The sequence below is a fragment of the Mastacembelus armatus genome, chromosome 12 (genome assembly GCF_900324485.2).
Source record: "Mastacembelus armatus chromosome 12, fMasArm1.2, whole genome shotgun sequence".
In the NCBI taxonomy this organism is placed as follows: domain Eukaryota; kingdom Metazoa; phylum Chordata; class Actinopteri; order Synbranchiformes; family Mastacembelidae; genus Mastacembelus; species Mastacembelus armatus.
The window spans coordinates 6892594-6911940 of NC_046644.1; the positions used below are offsets into that span (position 1 = coordinate 6892594).

Sequence of the window (19347 nt, forward strand, 5' to 3'; positions counted from 1 at the left end):
AACATAAACTGCAGTTCATGTGGGTAAACAGCACACATTCCCAGAAAAGAATATCAAAAGTATGATCTCAGTGTGCTTCATCTTAGCTACTACGGTACTTCTGAAGATGATCATTTCTGTGTACAATTTAAGCACCAGTCCAAAGACAAGGACTGCCTGTCCTTAACTGTCACGATACATCAGCTTGGGAAGCATGATTCTTTGACCCACAGGGAGTTTATGAGCAGTGGTGGAATACTAATGCAACACACACACACACATATACACACATACACACACACACACACACACACAGTATGACTAACTCACTATAATGTAAATCCATCTGTGCAGTGGGGGGAACCAAACAATACTGTCAATCTCTAAAGAGTAATTTACCATCATCTCAGGAGTATGCACCCTTGATATGCATGTGTGTAAACAAAGACTTTGTGCACACCCTTTTTTTCTGCATACTATTAAAACAAGTAAACACCCATAAATTCTAAGTATCCTTGGGTGAACCCACACTCTGACAAAAACAGTCAGCAACTTCTCCCCAACTTCCTTCGCCAAATCCCACCGATCGATGCTAAAAGCTTGGAGGATCCCAACATCAACTGCAGCTCTCAAGAGAAGATTAGTTGAAGATGAAGGAGAAACATCCCCCAACTCCCATTCTTCTTTTGTAATACGCAGGCCAAAGACTATCCTATCCTCTCCTGCACATTCTCTCCCAATGGTGTCAAACTCGCACTGACTGCAGTGTATCACAGATATGTAGTTGAGAAATTTAAACCCGACACAAAGCCTATACTGTTTTGAAAACTGAAAGTCGTCTATTTTTTTTCCTTCAGGGACAGAAAGAAAACAGGCATCTTATGAATATTTCAACATCTGATCTCCGTGGGAGATGTGGATGGCGTAGCTCAGTGCGACAGTTTCGGTGAGCTGTGCTTCCTCATAAACATATAAACAGATTCAGCTAATTCATTCAAAAGGGCAGTCTGAGCCACAACAAAGAAAAAAAAAAAAAAAAAACAAGAGGGGGATTCACCGTGTGCCATGGCTGAGCCACCCCTGCTCATAAGAATACAAGTCCCAGTGTTCTCGTTAAACATGCTGAGCCTCATGAATGTTGTATGGCTATCTTTGCAGTGTTTACACTGACCTGGTTTCTTTGCCTCTATCTGTGCAGATGACAGGAGAGAGGAACTTACACTTTCCTATTACAATTGCTGGGAATCAGATTACTTCGGTCTTTAATTTACTGTACAGAGGAGCATTGGGGATGTTATCAAATCACAGTGGAGGAGTCCACTGTAACCAGTGAGGGAATATCATTAACCTCCATGTGTGAAAGTCCTGAGAGTATCTCACAGCTTGACTGGAAGACCCATTTCTTCTACTGTGGAGATTATTTTAATGGGCAGTTAAAAATGTGAAGCAAATAAACAAGACACCAGGACGAGAAAACATCCACTTGGGACTAAAAGTAAGAGGAAAACTTTTTAAGTCCGTCTTCGCTGTAAGTAAATCAAAGGGTTTATAGCTAGGTACACTCCACCACCGTGGTTGATCATCCCAGCAACTTAGAGAAATGCCAGGTTTGCATACTGTCCTATGAAATTTTCATCACTTGAGGAGGGGAGACGAAAGATTTGCCTTTCAATTTTTCATTATTCTGCTTGAGCCACACTACTAGCGTGACAACAGAGGGAAAATTGGGTACTCATACAGATCAGTAAGGAAATGAATTACTCAAGTGTCCCACTTTTATAGACTGAAAAGGAAACTTCCCTCATATGCTGGAGAGGGCATGAATCATCAACTAATTAACATCTAAATAACAACAATGCCTCCTGCCTTAAGTCCAGGAAAAGGTAAGAAACTAAACCTTTACATGAATTAATTGCTGGACAGTAGAACAGCCTCACAAACACAATAAAACAAAAAGAAAGAAAGATAAAGAAACAAAAATATATAGAACAAAAGTAAAGAAACAACCTCATGGATGAATGATTAGCAGAATCTTCTCCTCTCCCCATCTTCATAGATATCTCCTTGTGTGACTTAAGGTTCATTACTAACACCTGTTTAACTCCTGTTCTAGGTCAGCATGAGATGAACACACCCCATTCAGCTTTGCCAGACCCCAGTCATTAGACAATGGTGGTGGCCTATTCATGTGTACCCTCACGACCTGGCCTCCCTTTGATTAATTATAACATGGCACAGTGCCTTTCAGTGGAGACCTCACAGAGCAGGAGGCAAGAGTACCGGCCTCTGAGAGAAGGTGAGCCCTCGTAGACCATGTGCCAGTACTCTACCTACATTAGTCTCAGCTTGCCCAAATCATTTTTCTTGTTTTCTCCAAAGGTATTTTATGTGTTTTTTCAGATACAGTATTAAGACTTTTTTCCCCCCACCCTTTCCTCTAAATTTTGGAATTCCCATCGCAGTCCATGGACACACTTTGTCATTCAATTTAATGGTAAAGTATGTCCAAACTTTTGACTGGCAGTGCATTAGTACAGCAACAAGAATGACATCACTTCCTGACTCCCCTACATGGTCAACTTTGGAACTTTAGGCATTAAGTAAGAAAATACTAGTACACTAAAACTTTAAATCTACAAAGAAGGGTTTGACAGTATATAAACCATGGCATGTAACTCAAACGTCATTCAAAGAGATGGCAAATGTGTGCAAAATTGCCAAAAAACTGAAGAATTCAACAGATCCAATACAAAATTTTTATAATTTTATAAATGAATTTGTGTTTCTGCCATAATTACAACTTACACTAGTTCAGGAATGTTAACGATTTCATGGGCTGATAACATGATAAGACTGTGATATTATTCTACATCTGGGTTATAAACAGGTTTCCAGCCCTGCACTACATTTCAGTGCAATTTTTACCATTTCTGTAGTCCTTTAGAAAATCTCATCTTCTGGGTGTTAGGCAGTCACTAAGCATCGAGGGACCCAACATGGTTGAGCTCAGACACACTCACTGCATTAGTGTGTCTGAGCTGCCAGGCACTCCCTTGTGACTCCCCACTCCTTCTCCCTCTCCCTAATGCCAGCGCTCATCTCTTACATTTCCATCTGGCCCCCTAAAATAGCTCCCATTTACTCACATAACAGTCTTTACATTTTTACCTTTACTTCACAGGACATTTCCCTTCCCTGAAGCACATGAATCCCTGAAGAAGCCCTCCCTCTCTCACTCCCTCCCTCCGTCAGTCTCACCCTCCGATCCTCCTTTCCCCCCTGCCTCCTTTGGTAGGCTGCTGCTCAGCTCCTCTGTTTCTCATGTTCCAGCAGAATTCCTGAGAAAGCTGAGGCTTTGTGGGATGCTTTTAGGAACAGTCTGCCTGTTGCATTATTCATCACACTTAGTCTCTTCTGTGTCAAAGACAGCCCAATGTGCCCAGCTGATACTGAGGGGATAGATGAGAAAACTCACAAATGAAGGCACGGATACAAGGTGAACAGTTAAACCAGCACTGGAGACCACAAGGAGTCACCTCCAAAGGGACCAAAAAGAAGAGGACTAACTGTAGTCTGATATTCATTAACATCTCTAGCAGCAGCTAGGGAGTCAGAATTAGAAAAAACAACTATGCATATTTATTCAGAAAGCTAAAAAAAAATAAAGAAAAGTACTTAAAACATTTTATGAAGTACAATTTCATATGTCTGCATGCACACACATTTAACTTGACCTATGTGTGTGCTGTTCATGTCCCCACTACCTACAGTAAATGACTCATTTCACAGCCTTTCATACATAAAACTGTTCAAACCTCCACACTTAAAAGGACATGGGAGAAGAAAGAAAGAAAGCAAGGTATGTGCTGTACCATAAACTAAATATTTAACTTAATGTCTGTTGTAATCTGCCGTAATTGCCTATGATGTTTCATAAGAAAAGCTCTTTGTAAGCAATAATACACAATGATGTTTTTTTGACAAATTAATGTGATGATGTGAATACTTATCTGGACGCCTAAGTGTTTTATTGGCCACTTATCACAAACAAAAAGTGCAACTGTGTTCAAACTATGTTGTCACAAATTTATTTGTACTTAATTGCAAGAATCCACTAAGATTTAATTGGTACTGTAACAAAGTGAGAGTACTGATGCAGTGACTATTTGCACTGTAATGTCCTTTTTTATAGTGATGTAGACAGAGGTGAAGCTATTACTACATATTTAAAGTGAACTATCCTGTTTGAGGTATCTAATTTAACACCTGCCAGCCAATCAGAAATTAGTATTTAAGCAGTATGAATAGCTAAAAATAGAGAACAGGACCATTTCAATACCCCAATAAATACATGAGACGTGCATTTGTGTGCCCATGTACATGTACACATAGTGACAGTTGCAGAATGACACTTTATGTGTGTGTTTACAAAACAATTTAGGGGGAAAAAAAAAAAAAAAAAAAACTCACCGAGTTGGATGGTGCACCAAGGTTGGTCTCAATGTAGGTCTCTGTTTTAGGCTCCACTGCCTGCTCGGCTTCCAGGATCTTCTCTACGGGCATGTCCTCGTTGGCGCAGCTGGTGGACTCCACCTCGTTCTCATTTTTGTCCTTGGCTCGCTGGCGCTCCTCCTGAACGGCTGCATGTAACAAAACTAGTTCCGGTCACTACTGCTGTTTTCTCTTTTGATTTTTTAAAACTGATAACATCAAGAGCAGAGGTGTGTTAAGATGCAGGACTGTGAGACTTAGCAGTGTGAATAACTATGCAAGGAATTCATGTGCAAGTCAAGTAGAAAATATTAAAGCTGCATTAATAAATATTGTTCATGTTGACAAATAACCAAATGGCTATTAGTAAGGTGAAAACAACACCTGTGACAGACAATTATTACCCAACTCTGGCTGGGTTTGGCCTTCTAAAGCCTCTTGTAGCTAATTTCCAGCAGCACTAGGCAGTTGTTTTCAGCTAACAACTTCTGATAAACCAACTGTGAGCCAAGCACCAAAGTGCACCTTCCCTGTAGCCAGTGCCTATAATAATATTAATGCAGCTTCAGTTCTGCAACTAACATGAATCCAATAAACAGGTCTCATAATAAAACCATGGGCAGAGGTACAGACTACAAGAATTAGTGACAGTTTTAATTTTTTTTGTGTGTGTGCTTCCATTGCACCAATTTGACTCATTTGAGATACTCAACAAGACTCAATTCTTGAATGAATCAGAGATGAAATGACTTGAATGAATGTATTTTTTGTTTTTGTTTTTTTTTAACACTGATTCTGCCCTTTAAATAAATATTTGAATTCATGATAATTTGTTGCAAAGAAATTCAACTCTCAACGTTTTTAATACAAACAACGTGTGTGCACAGTTCAGCATTTGTTTCCCCATGTCGAGTGATTGCCAGCGCGACTGTGTTTCATTCAGTGTGTCCCGGTAAGCCAGTGAATAGTGCATGACCCTCTATGTATTTTGCCAGTAAACACATCCAAGAGAGTTCAATCATCAATTATTCCTTTGACAGTGCAGACGGAATATATTTAGGACCTTAGAACTACATTATGCACAATACAGCAGCATGGAAATGTTCAAGAACTTCCCTCAGCATCCTTATCAAAGAGATGTGGTGCTCAATGACAACAGGCTTCTTTTCACAAATCATTTACAGAAACATAAATAATGTATGGCTTGTCGCTCCTTTGTAACGCCATGTGTGGTCACCAGTTTACAAAAAAAAAAAAAAAAACTGAACAAAAATGAATGAAGACTTTGTAGATCGTAGATGTTTTTTCCATGTTTTATATAAATCCGACTGAAGCAAAACCATGTAGGTTCTGTCATCTGATTGGCTTGGCAAGAAAAGTCAGGAAATGGTTTGTGCGCTGAGCAGACACAGAGACTCACTGTGGCCGAGGCAAGAGAAACCGCACCTCTCCCCTCAAGTAAGGATGTATAAGAGGCATATGTGTGTGTTTTGTCTTTTCAAAAGGCTATAATTTACTTAATTCAAGACACCACAGAAAAAAGGACTGTGGCAGTTTGTCCTCCACACATGGATTAACAATCTGATGAAGGGCTTTTGGAATTTCAACATCAGGATGCGAGCTTACATACAGTACACACCTGGAGAAGTGTCCTACCGTGCTCACACACACACACACACACACACACACACACACACACACACACACACACACACACACACACACACACACAAACATAAACACACAGACTTTGCAGGGTGATCTGTCTTCTTGCATTTCCCCTACTCTAGTTTCCATTCCAAGGCCTGAATCAGTGAGAGGTCATGGTCTTGTTGGGAGGGGGGTGGGGGCAGCGGGAAGGGAAACAGGGGTTGTTAGAGGAGAAGAGGGAAAGGGGCCCCAATTTAGAGGAACTGCTGTCTGGCGGTGGAGGTCAGCCCAAGGGTAGAATACTTGTGTTGGAGTCAGGGAGAGGTGAAGAGGGCTGAAATCATGTTAGCTTTATTCTCTGCACCCCCTCCTCCTATACTCTCCTGACTGGGAGAACATAAATTCATTTAATCCTGTTTTGCTGTGGATTCGTTTAGCCTTTTGGGCTACTGCCGTCGTGTTCTCTAACCACAGCCCTCGGGGTGTAGGGGGAAGCTTGGGGAGCACTGTTGGTGAGCTGAAAGGTAGTAAATGATAATATCCCTGAAAGGAGTAAGGAGCCCAACAATGATATAAATTAAAGGGTGGGGAGGTGAGGCCAAGTAAAGGTCAAAACAAACTGGCCTTGGGTGAAAAAATTTGTTTATTAAAAAACTAAAAATATGTATTCTTATTTACTCAGTTTTGAACACAGAGGCTACATTCAGCAATGCAAGCACCTGCACACCTGGTTAATACCTGCAGTCATCCTCTACTCTGGCTGTGTTCTAAATCGCTCAGTATAACCTCTGCACTCTGTTTTCTGTAGCTGTGGTAGCCGTAATGGTGAGAGGCAATGATTGATTTGTCCAATGTGCAGAAGAATGCTTAACAGCACTGCTGAGAGTGCTAATATTTTTAACACCCTCATGGAGTGTTAAAATTCACACCTTGCTGACCTCTTTTTTTCCACCCCCTCACACAACTCATCTCTTTCTGGTCTTATCTGCTCTGTAATCTTCCCTCAAAGGTGCTGTACTGTACACTGCCACACAAGGAATCACAGAATACATTTCTCACCTCAACAACTCAGGACTGCTCTCAATGTCTGGAGAACGGTAGGTGCAGCATCAAACTCACAACCTTTTTCAACAGTGTTGCCACTCAAGAGCAAGTCTCATTCATTGAGAGAATATGCAGAGGATAAAATCAATCAAATGTTGGTGTGAAAATGCTTCTGTTCTATGTGCAGTACACTGTGCCCTGTTTTCCTGCATATACATAGCTGAGGCCCTAGGGACCAATTTCTATCTTTATGCCTCTTTCAGTATTTGTGCAATGTAAATAACAATTCAGCAGTGTCAAGAAACACTGGTATTTGCCCTTGCACCTGCTCAGTCCAGGTCAATAGTAAAAATAGTCTATCCGAGACCACACCCATTCCCTTTCAGTCACATATTAGAAATAAGAACTTGGTCAACTTCCCTGGTTTGCGTACAAGACTAAATGTCAGAACAAATTAGCAAAATGAAGATTATTGACCTATCTGTTTGACAGCCATGTGATAATGTCCAATAACATGAAATCATGCAAGCTGTTTACTTTGACAGGCTAAATAGATTTAAATCAAATACTATGAGTGGGCATGAAAACTACAAACCATTTTTGCTGACACCAATAGTACAATATGTCGTAACTGCATGTTTCAATTATATTTAACTATCTGAATATTTAAAAAAAAAAAAAAAAAAAAAAAAAAAAGATTTGATTAATGGTCAGTACTGCACAACTATGTGGCCTGTATTGTCGCTTCACCATGTTGCTGATTAGATCCCTGTTTTCTTTTGAAATGCGCAGGAGCAGTATGTGCATTTCATCAGCAGCCTATAATTTGAGAAATGTGGTGAAGGTTTTCACTGTACTGTGAAATTATAAGACATTATCCAACTGGAGTACTTTGATGAAATTTTGTGCCCTGGGTATCTTGCAAAATAAGCACACAAACCATACTTGTGTTTGTGCAAACAAGCTGGTTCACAATACCGAGGCAAACTTATCTACAAAACCACCAAGGATATACAAATCATTAGGAGCACGAGAGCATGAATGGTGACATCCAGAGGATGCAACAAAAGCACAGGTTCACACAGCTCCTTTGTTATATTTCTACAGTCTGTATCAGTGAGTTCCCTCAGGACTGCCTGTTCTCACAAACCCTTGTTCTGTTTCCACATTCAGCAATTCTGAGTTCCTGGGACTGCAACAGCTGAATGCGTTATTTCCCCACAAGTAGTGTGTGAAGCAGAACATGCTTAAATACAACAGAGACTGGCTGCAAAGCACTGCATGAGGTAGCAGAACAGAAGCTCAGCTATGTGGGCTGCTGTAAAAACTCAGAAGGATAGGAAACATGTTGCTTAACCTACAGGAAGCGACTAAAAAGACACTTCATCCAATCTTCTGTCCATTATAAACTGGTCAATACACAACTGTGTTAAATGCACTGGTTTGAAAGGGATGATCTGACTAACTTAGTATACATTGCAAAGATCACTTGTATGTTTGTACTCAAACATATTCATCATATGCACTACACTGCGACTGATTCTCTAAAATTGGGCCCTGCTCTGAATGGCTCTGTGGATTAGTACAGATATGAGGGAATGATTAAGTAGGACTTTATCCTCAACGGTATGTGCTGTACCTTCTCTCTTCATGCCCATGGCTAAACACTTCTGATAGCGGCAGTACTGGCAGCGGTTCCTCTGGCGTTTATCGATGACACAGTCCTTGTTGTCACGGCAGGTGTATGTCAGGTCTTTGCGCACCGTCCTTTTGAAGAAGCCTTTGCAACCCTCACAGCTGTATACCCCATAGTGTTTACCTGAGGGGAAGCAGAATCAGAAATGCTTTGTCTATTTGTACTATATATTATTACCTGCATCATACTGCCCCCTTTGGTACAATTCTTCAGTATCTATCTCATTGACACATAAGGTCACTAGGCTGGGCATAACATCACAGTCTGATACTGGCAGACAGATTTACTGCCTGCTTTGTCCATTGCTGTGAGTTTGATAAGCATAATTGCAACCCAGTGACAACCAGAACAGCACTATAATCATGGAGTGCATTTCCACTGAGATTAAAAGTTATTTTATCAAGAGAGACCTGAGAATGAAGCAACTGGAGTTGGATAAAACATGCAATCAAACAAACAATACTGGATCCACATTTTAAGGCAGCAAAAGAGCAATTATAATCAACTAATAAGCTGTTGTCACATGATGTTGTCTTTCGTGTGTTCCTGACAGCTATGTTTTGTTATTTATGAGTGATTAAGTCCATTTGCATCCTCCAGTATTGCTCAAATGGTTTCTTTGTTAGATTTTTGCTGGCTAGACCACCAGAGAAGATAAATAAAGGCCTTGAACACAGTTAAATGAAGCATGACTTGCTATTAAATGTTGTTTTGATTTTTCCCCATGGGTCTATATAGCACCAATGACGCAGGATGACATTAAAAACTGTCCAGTGAATTAGATATCCAGCTTCATCCCACGGCTGCAACTTTTCATGGTTATCCCCAGAAAAACATTTAAACACAAGGCTATTTGTTGGCTGTGTGAAAAAAAAACAGACAACTTTGCAGACTGCTGTGTGAGTCATTAGCCTTGGGCTACCAGTTTACCATGGGACAAAAGTTTTTGTGGTTGAAGTAGTTTAGTTAGGTTTATACAAAATGATAGACCATGATTAACAGAACCCTGAAGGGTCCATGTGTGAAAGGCTAAAACTATCCAAGAATTAACCTGTTTTCTATTTTACACTGTTAAACCTCTAAGGCCTACTTAAGCAAGCTGAAACTTCTAAAATAAACACAAATTGAGGAGTTTACATGAAACTGACAGTGAGGACAGTACACAAAATTTAGTAGGAGGCAACATTTTGGACCTCTAAGATATCCACCCACCACCATAGGTATCATATGAGTTTTATGAGTGATCAATTGCACTTAGTTTTCCTTAAGTACAGATTTCACACTAGATTTCAGTCAAATGTGAATTGAGGTTTGCTTTTATCACAGCATATCATCTTTTGCATAAAGATTTCAGTTTCCTTCCTCCTCTGTTGTTCTGTTGCCTTTGTATATTTTTTTTTCTCAGGAGTGGCTTCTTTCTGGCCTCCCTGCTATTTAGCCCAGATTAGTGAAGGATTCCACAGACTGTTGTCCTTCCAAGAAGCTGCAGTATATAGTTGTGCCAGAGCGGTCCATGGGGCTGTTCCTGACCAAAGTTCATCTTTGGATCTTCTCTGGAGGTTTCTCAGTGTGGTTAGAACACCAGCTTTAGCAAAATGCAGGGTGGTTCCACTTTCTTTTCATTTGGTGATGAAGTTTTGTATATTTCCAGCTGTTGCAAATTTATTTTTATACCATTCCCCAGATCAATGACTCCCTAAAATTTGTTGCTAAATTATGCACAAAAATCCCTGGACTTTCCAGTTAGGGTTTGACGTGCATTTTTAAACAACCATTTCTGGTCAATGTAACTTTACATTTATTAAATGAAAAGTCTGTTAAATTTTATTTTTGAGATTCTGAGTAATTTTAGTTATTTTGACTTCAGTGTTTTTATTTCTTGCACAGTACATAGTCATCCTCTAGGTGTTCATCCTAGTATGATGTGACTCACCTGAGGAGCGATCGCCACAAATGGCGCAGATGTGTTTGGTGAGCGACAGGGGTATGACTGAGGGCTGGGCGGGCACCTTCCTCACGCCGTTGAGACCCAGCGGTGGCTTAATGTCCTCCGTGCTGCTGACTGAGTTCATCGGTGAGTTTAGCTGGAAAATCAACACACCGAAACACATATGCTGACAAATTACAACGAAGCCCCTCTGAACTCAAGTCATACAACACACCATTAAACAAGCCCACAGACAAGGTTTGTTTGTTTACACATATAACACATATAAATGGGGATATTAAATCTGAGTGATGTTATGTCATGTTCTGAAACAATTTGCTAAATGCAGAAAGTTAAGAGCATATTATGACTTGTGAAGTCCTCAGCAGCAACTCTTTTTTGCCCTCTTCCATTACACCCTCTGTCTCTCTCCTCCCTCCTGTTCCCCTCTGTTTCAGATCTAAATCCAGCTCAGCAGGATCCTGCACCACTCCACCCCAGGAACTCTTTTATTCATGCACTCAACAAGCCCCGCTGGCTCCCAAATGTTCAACGCTAGCATAACTCCACTGCAAAATTTAACAGTACAGAGGAATAAAGAGGCAGCATTTGTTTTAGCAGCAGTGCAACTGCAGCCTTAAGTCCTGCTTCAATTTCTGTGTGCCTCCCTCTGTGAAAAAGAGCTGATAAAATTCATCTCTAAGTGACCTCCCTATGCTTTTTGGTAAAAGTGGAGATCAAGGGGAGACTAATTATTGTAACTGGCTTCATGCTGTTTCCAAAAAGGATACACGTTAGGGGGCAGGATATAAGTTTTGAAAACACTAAATATGTTGGATAAAATAAAATAATAATAGTAAAAGACAGTAAATCATTAACCCCAAAGAAACACTCTGCTTGACTAGGCCAATGTGGACATTACACTGGAGGAAGAAAAACATATACAGCAGAGGATTTAGATGTGTGAGTTTTGGCTGGGCCATTCAAGGACAGTCAGAGACTTGTCCTGAAGCCACTCCTGGATGTTTGCTTTCAGTCAGTGTCAAGCTGAAAGGTGAATCATCGCCATAGTCCCAGGTCACATGGACTCTGGAGCAGGTTATCTTTAAGAACTACTTTTTGGTTGAATTCATTCTTCCCTCAATTATGACCTGTCTTCTCCAGCTCTCTGACTATTTAGCAAACTCCAAATGGGCAGTCACATGATTTTTACTCAGTGTGATTTTCATCTAGCCACTCTTCCATAAAGGTTTGACTGAACCACATGGGCTCATATATATCTCATTAAGTTATCACACATGTGACTTGTCTAATAACACCTCTTGGCTCTGAATGTTGCTCATTTAAGATGATAGAAGCCCTGTTTAGGTCTGTAGCGATCAGTAAAGACAGAAGAACTATTTTGTTTGCTTTTTAGGCTAACATAAGACCCCGTTAGGACTTTTTTCTCCCCCCCAAAAAGCAACTAGTGACAAATCTGCTGATTTTTGGAACGAGTGTAGGGTCAGTCTTACTTGCAGAGTCAAGAGCAAGAGTAGGCTGTGAATGTAAGGTCAAGCTCCCAATGACCATCTATAATTTCACAAATGTGAGTTGTTTGTATATGTTTCAATATTCCATATGAACTTCAATTTTCATATGGATATAATATTAAATTTACATCATCGATATATTAACAGTTACTTCTCCTTTGATCCATTTTTTAAAACTGTTTGTATTTATAAAGGAACGATAGTATAAACATTATCCTTAGAGTTATTTTGTCAAATTGCACATTGTTATTGTTATTATTGTATTGTTACTGTTATTTTGTATGGGTTTCACTCTGGTTGACTGCATACCCATGGCATGGATGTGATGCTGCTAGTTGCTATGCAAATACTGCTCACGACACAAATATGCAAGTTAACAAGTGATGTCATCTTGCAACTTTTCCAGCAGGCTTTAGCCACTTTCCATTGAAAATAATGAAAGAGTAGTATACACCACAGAAGAATGTTTTCTCAAACATACAGTACAGAATATGGTTGGCCTCTTGCAAAGTGAAATACTATAACCTCAAGACTATGACAGATTTCATATCTTAATTTTGCTCTTCATCTCTCTTTACTCAAAGTACATACTGTGCAGTTAGTACATGGTATCAATGAAAGAAATGCCTTAGTATCATTCAAAATGAACATCATCAAACAAGTGAAGCAGCTGATTTGCCACAGTCCTACACAAAAGCACTGATCTGAAGTACACATGCATATGCATCCTTCCTCAAATTCACCAAAACAGACACATCCAAATGCAGAGACCTGGTATGCAGTACCACATGCACGTGCGTATAATATAGTATGCACACAAAATGTAAAGATTGAGCAGCTGTCAATCCTGGCATCTAATTTGATTTTTGCATACTATTACACTCAGTATTTGATTTCTCAAATATAGCCGCCAAGTGAGAAAAATGTCAGCAATTCCATATACAATTTTGCTTGGAGCTGCAGTATGTCGTGCTTACATTGAATGAAATATTCCAAGCCATGGTGCTTTACAACCACATCAAATAGAAAATTCTAGATGTCTCCTGCATAATTTTATACACATTTCCACATAATTCAGCATGACATATGTGGTGTCATTGGAACATGACTTGGGAAGCTGGCTAGAATTTCAAAAATAAAGCCTATGTGAGCTTGACTGTTTGGCTGCATTCAAAGGATGATCCACTGGTGGGTTCAGTGGGTTGAAAAAATGCTCAAGTCCTCCGCCATATGAAAATGTTCAATTCACACCCTGACAGCCACCCCTGGCCTGCTCTTCACACCCAGTTTATACAAATACAATATGAATGCAACACACACATACAAAGCTTAAACTTCAGGAAAACATTCTGATCATACTATAAAAGCATTTCTGTGGACTAGTATGATCATTTTTAGGAGAGGCTCTACATGACACAAAGGCAAAGCTGCATCATTTGAGTGCCTGAGTGGCATGTGCTGCTGCTTGTTCACCCACATGCACAAACACAAGCACACATGCATGCATGCACGCACGCATGCACGCACACACACACACACACACGTGTGCGTGCACACACGCACAGCATAAAGTCTTACCTCAGTTAAACGCCTCAGTCTAGTCTTTTCCCCTGTAGCGCAACGCTAACACAGCTGCCTTGTCAGCTGAGATCGTCTCTATCAAACCCTCTGTCTGTCTGACAGAAAAGACTCTTCCACTCTCAATCTATTTTGAGTAAACCTGCAACTCAATCTCAGAAACACTGCTCCCCACGGTGGGGTGGACAGGGTGGGGGCCTTTCTTTCCCTTCTGGCCATGGCGATGGAGGCAAGGCGGGGGGATTAAAGTGGCTCAGGTCTGAATCTGGAAATAGAATTCATGCCCCCTCCTCTACAACACATATATGTGACCCTTCAGAGGGAGGTATGCCATCTTGTGTACAGTTGTACTTTCTTGGGAAACCCCTTGAGAGTCCTCTCCTTACACACCGTCTGTGTCTATTTTTTAAGGAGTGGGCTTGTCCTCAAACTTCTACAGTCTAAGGGAGAGGACTGCAGGTGTTTAACACAAAGGACTGGAAATGTAAGACATAAGATTTCCTACAGCTCATTGTACAACATGAGTGCCTGAAATTCTTCAGCTGAATAACAACATTTTATGTGCTGCAGGTGTTACGTAACATGCTGTGGAGGACATTCAATTGGTACACCCAGTGCAGTGGGGGTCTCTGTCTGCTTCTGGGTGTCAGATTCTGCACAGAACTGATATAATGCGATTATGTGTCCTATGCCACCTGCTGGCTTGAGCATACTGATGGAATATTCAAACATGAAAAGGTTATTTAGAGGGGTGTTTACTTCTGATTATGATCAGAACCATGGCTGCAAGATAGAAAGTAAATTGCTATTTAATTTTGTAAGAATGGGTAACAACAGTCTAAAGACCTAAGCACAGAACACCTGAGGCAAATTTATATTCAATTATTACTCAAAAACATAAGGAAGCTGAGAAAAATCATCAGATTTCATAAAAAATACAATACAATGGCAACTTGGAATAAAGGGGAAAAAAAAAAATCAGTAATTAAAGTATTTTACTGTAAAAATACACAAGAAAAATTAATTATCTCATCAGAAACCTGTAGGTTTTAATTTAGTGAGATAATTGTATAGGATGTGAGTCCGATTGGTTAGCTATGGGTGTCTTCCATAATCTTCATTCATTTTAATCAGCAGACCAGCTCCTGTTAGTATACCATGTTATTAGTATGCAATGACAACACACATGGTGGTAAAACAAAAAGAAAGGAGTCATCCCATGAGTGAACAGAAGAGAAAAGGGAAGTGTGGAGACAGTGGAGGCCTCTGCTTAAGACTGGCTTAGTTTGATTCAGAGAGTCAGAGCACAGACTTTGCTCATAAAGACACTTCAAAAGGAGACATCAAATCCTAGTGCATCACTTCTCAGCACACAAGCCTCATGTGGAACTTCAGTTGCTTTCCAGTTCAAGGGCACCTTTTTTTTTTTTTTTTTTTTTTTAAAAAACACAAAGTTATCTCAGTATTCACTCAAAACGCCCTCACAGAATTCCTTCGTAACACTACGCAGTGGCACAACAGACTTAGCAATCCATCAATGTTCTCAATTTTCCAAAACTGTATCACCCCCCAAACCACACTTCAAGCTGAGAAACTAAAAAAATATATATAAATGGTAGAATAGGAGAAGCGAGGAAGTGTGAATGGACATAAATCTCCTGTTGAGAGGATCACCTAACCATGATGTCACCTACTGATAACCCCGTGTCACCTTTCACCTCTGACACCTCATGACAATTACTTGCTTCTAAAAGCAAACTTATCTCAGCGGTCCCTGCAAATAATGACGGGAATGGGTAAGAACTTTCTTCTTGTCCCAGCACTGTGTGTGAGAGTGTGAGTGAGTGTGTGTGAGTGTGTGTGTGTGTGTGTGTGTGTGAGTGTGTGTGTGTGTGTGTGAGGGTGTGTGTGTGTGTGTGTGTGCGAGTGTGTGTGCGAGTGTGTGTGCGAGTGTGTGTGCGAGTGTGTGTGCGAGTGTGTGAGTGTGTGTGCGTGCATGTCTCTTATCTGGACATGTCTAAGCAGAGATGGGGGATTGGGTTTCACGAGGGGAGGTGTGTTAATGGACCTGCTCTTCTGTGGCCTTCAGGGCATACTGACAGTAAGGCACCCTTACTGGGATCAATTACAGCACTGTTACAACCCCGATAGACACCTGTTTGAACACACATGGTTCACAAACAAGCACAAATCACCAGACACGTGGGCGTACTCACACCCACAACACACAGAACAGTTATTTGTGGAGGAACTTTGAGGTTGTCTGCAAATAGGAGCTGTAGCATGTAGCTGTACATTCAAAGTCAAACTCTGAACAAGGAAATGTGAAGGAATAATGGGTTTTTCTTTATCTGGAAAGAAGAAATCATTTTCATTTTGTCTCCTTAAAAAGCAGTGAGTAATATTAAACTATGCCAATGTTAATCATTGAAGCAGGTTACTTTAGTTTCTGTAGAAATATCAATTCATTATTCTTAGTAAAGTTAAATTAACCTCCAAATGCAACAGGACAAAAGTCTCTTCAAGACTTGGTCTTCTAGATTTACTTAAAATAAACTTTTGTGACTTTTTTGGTCCAGGTTTTTAAGCCTTGATGATTTAGTGTGGGGAAAAAATATTATCTACAAAGTCTTTTAATATTACAAAAATCCATTATGCCTGTGGTTTTAAATGTCATTAGGCCATTAATAATTGTTTTTTGTTTCTGTTCCCTTGCAGAGTGCCTCTGGAATAAATAAAGGGCATTAGCAGAGGATCTAACTAATAAAAAGGAATCCATTCACACATGAACTTACAACTTGTCAACCGAAAAAGTTCATTTAATTTATGCATTTTTCGGTGTTTATTAATGACTTGTAAATGAATGCATCATTTATTTACTAACTATTAATAAAAGATTCAGTGACAACATATAAATCCTTGCTAAGTATGCATTGTAAAATAAAATAACTCAATGACTATTGTCAGTCAGCTGCGAATAAAACACCATTTCTACTCTCTCCCAGTGGATAGATTTTAGGAGAAGCAGACATTATTCTAGACAGCATGGAGAGTTCCAACGCTAACCCCATGCTGTGCCGCAAGAGATAAAATGAATCATCGCAAGCACTGCTGGTGCTTATAAGTATGTGTTTGTTTTGACAGAAACTTTTGTTGCAGTAAAAAAAAAGGATATTAAGACTATCAGTGGCATGAAAGGCAGAGAGCCTGGCAGTAGAGAAGTGGGAATATGCACAATGACTTTGAGCTGTTGTCTCCCCTCAGCATGGCAGTGTCTGTGCACACAGGAGTGGGTCTATGGGATGCATGTGTGGATTTTTAATTTTTCTGTTTGTGCTGTGCGTGACTGCTTGGATATATGTATGTGTATCTCAATTTAATGTGTGAATGAGTGTGTTTTTGTTTTGTTTGGAAGTGTGTGTTTACAGTAACTGTGCCTTTTTGGGTTTGGGTGTGTGTATGAGCATAGGGTCTGTTTTTATAGGAAATGGTGTTGCTCCTGTGGGCACAGCACTGCCAGCTGACAGCATCTCTTCCAACCCTGGAGTCAGTCTCCAGTCGCATCAGCCTTCTCTGGCTTTTCTGCCTTTTTGTTTGTTTGTTTTTCATCCTCTATATAAATTCTTCAAAATGTGGATGGCTGTTTTTCTTTGCTCTTAATAGAAATACATCCTACATTCTAATCTCTGATTGGTTTAAAAGAACTGAGATGCATTCACCCATTTGGTGCTGTTCCTTTGGGCTGATGTGAAAACGTCATGTCAAACTGGTGTAGACTAAACGACCAGACAGGCAGAGGATGAATACAATGGCTGATCTACTTCCAAGCAGAGAGGTACATTTGTGATATGAATACAAAATGGACTTTCAGTGTTGAATCAAGAGCTATTCCACTGATTAATTCTTTCCTAAATCCATTTTCATCGAGCCATTCCTCATAGTTTTCCCAGTGCTAAGCTTTTAACACACATGCTTTTACTTGGATATTATCATCACAATCCCACTGGTTTGCTGCTACTTTTCCTGGCCACTAACAAGTAACCTGGTAGGTTACTGATTTTTTTTTTTCTTTCCCCCCCCCCCCCATCTGTGTAATCCAGTGAATAAATTATTTAGCTCTACAAACAAGATGTGAGATCTGATTACTACCAGTAAGGGCAGAATTAATTTGATGCAAAGCATCCACTAGATCATAATGAAGTATTTGTATAATCTTTGTATGGAAACTTTTCAAAAATGATCTCAGCTAACGCATCTATTACCAGACTGCAATCAAATACAGCTTTATGTTTAACCTTTCAGCATAACATAACAACTGCCAAACGATGTATGTTTAAAAAAAAAAAAAAAAAAAAACTACATATATAGCAAACCCCAACAGCCAGCTGTTTTAAACAGCATTTGAAAGTGTTGTCTGCCCCATGTTTGCCTCCTTTATCCTGTCCTTACAAAGCTTTTGGGGGGTGGTTTTTGTTTTTACTGCATCACATGTTGTGTTTAGAGAGAATTATATCCATAACAACTTTCATTGGACAGCTACAGGTTTTACAGGTGTGTTAGCAGTGAAAAAATAGAATTAGTCACACAGTGCATGCAATTACACTTCACAGACATGCCACAGTGTACATGTCTGTCCACAGACAGTGTTGAGTTGCGGTAAGATAACACCATCAGATACAATTAAAGCCCTAAAGGGATTCTTCTAAGCTTTAAAATAAATGTGTGCCTTAAGGCATTTAAACTGCAACGTCTAGAGTCGGCTGCTCTCTGAAACTTGAACCTAGTGTTATTGTTTCCATCCCTTATAGCTGCTATATCCTAAATGACTCATCTCTTGTGTGCCCCACACAAACCAGAACACACACACACACGCCCAAGCATCTTCACACTACATACTGTTATTTCTCAAATTATGGACTACGGTATGTCTGACAAATAAAGGTGGTCCAAAATAAAGACTAAGGCTGAACGTTAAATTACTCACAATTTTTCTCAACTGCCAACACAACAATCATTGTTGATCTGAGTTTCGCTTTGACTGATTGTACTGTACTTTCTACAGTGTCATGATGCTTTTAACACAACAAAACATCAACAAACAAAATAATAATAAAAAGCACAACTAAATTGACTCTACACATTTGTTAGTTTCTTGAATTACCAGTGCTGGGGAAAAAGCTGTTACTAAAGCTGCTTGTAATTGCTACCATGAGACAGCATTGGCTAAAAAAAATTCTTTTCCCCATTCATTTGAGGGTTGATTGACGTTAGAGAGCCTTAACTGTTCTCCTGGGACCCTACACACAGCCCCTTTGTGTGGCCATTAGAGCCATGCAAGCATGATGTCATGCAAAGAGACTACAGCGAGGTAAATCAAAGACCAGTGCAGGGAATGGACCTTTATGACTCCCACACAGGAAAGGGAATGAGGTCCGCTGTTCTCTCGCTCT

The 19347-nt window shown here is 40.0% G+C and overlaps 1 protein-coding gene across 8 annotated transcripts in view; it reads right to left on the bottom strand.

The window, feature by feature from the left end:
- The window catches only part of rxraa (retinoid X receptor, alpha a), a 136555-nt gene that overhangs the window by 14068 nt on the left and 103140 nt on the right, over window positions 1–19347 (bottom strand). For 5 of the 8 annotated variants that reach the window (XM_026296880.2, XM_026296874.2, XM_026296875.2 and 2 more), the window contains 3 exons: window positions 10794–10953; window positions 8804–8983; window positions 4450–4634 (listed from right to left, as the gene is read on the bottom strand). In XM_026296880.2, the coding sequence (XP_026152665.1) occupies window positions 4450–4634; window positions 8804–8983; window positions 10794–10953 (525 nt within the window). The remainder of the gene's footprint in view (window positions 1–4449; window positions 4635–8803; window positions 8984–10793; window positions 10954–19347) is intronic. The other 3 variants (XM_026296876.2, XM_026296879.2, XM_026296878.2) reach the window with 3 other exon arrangements.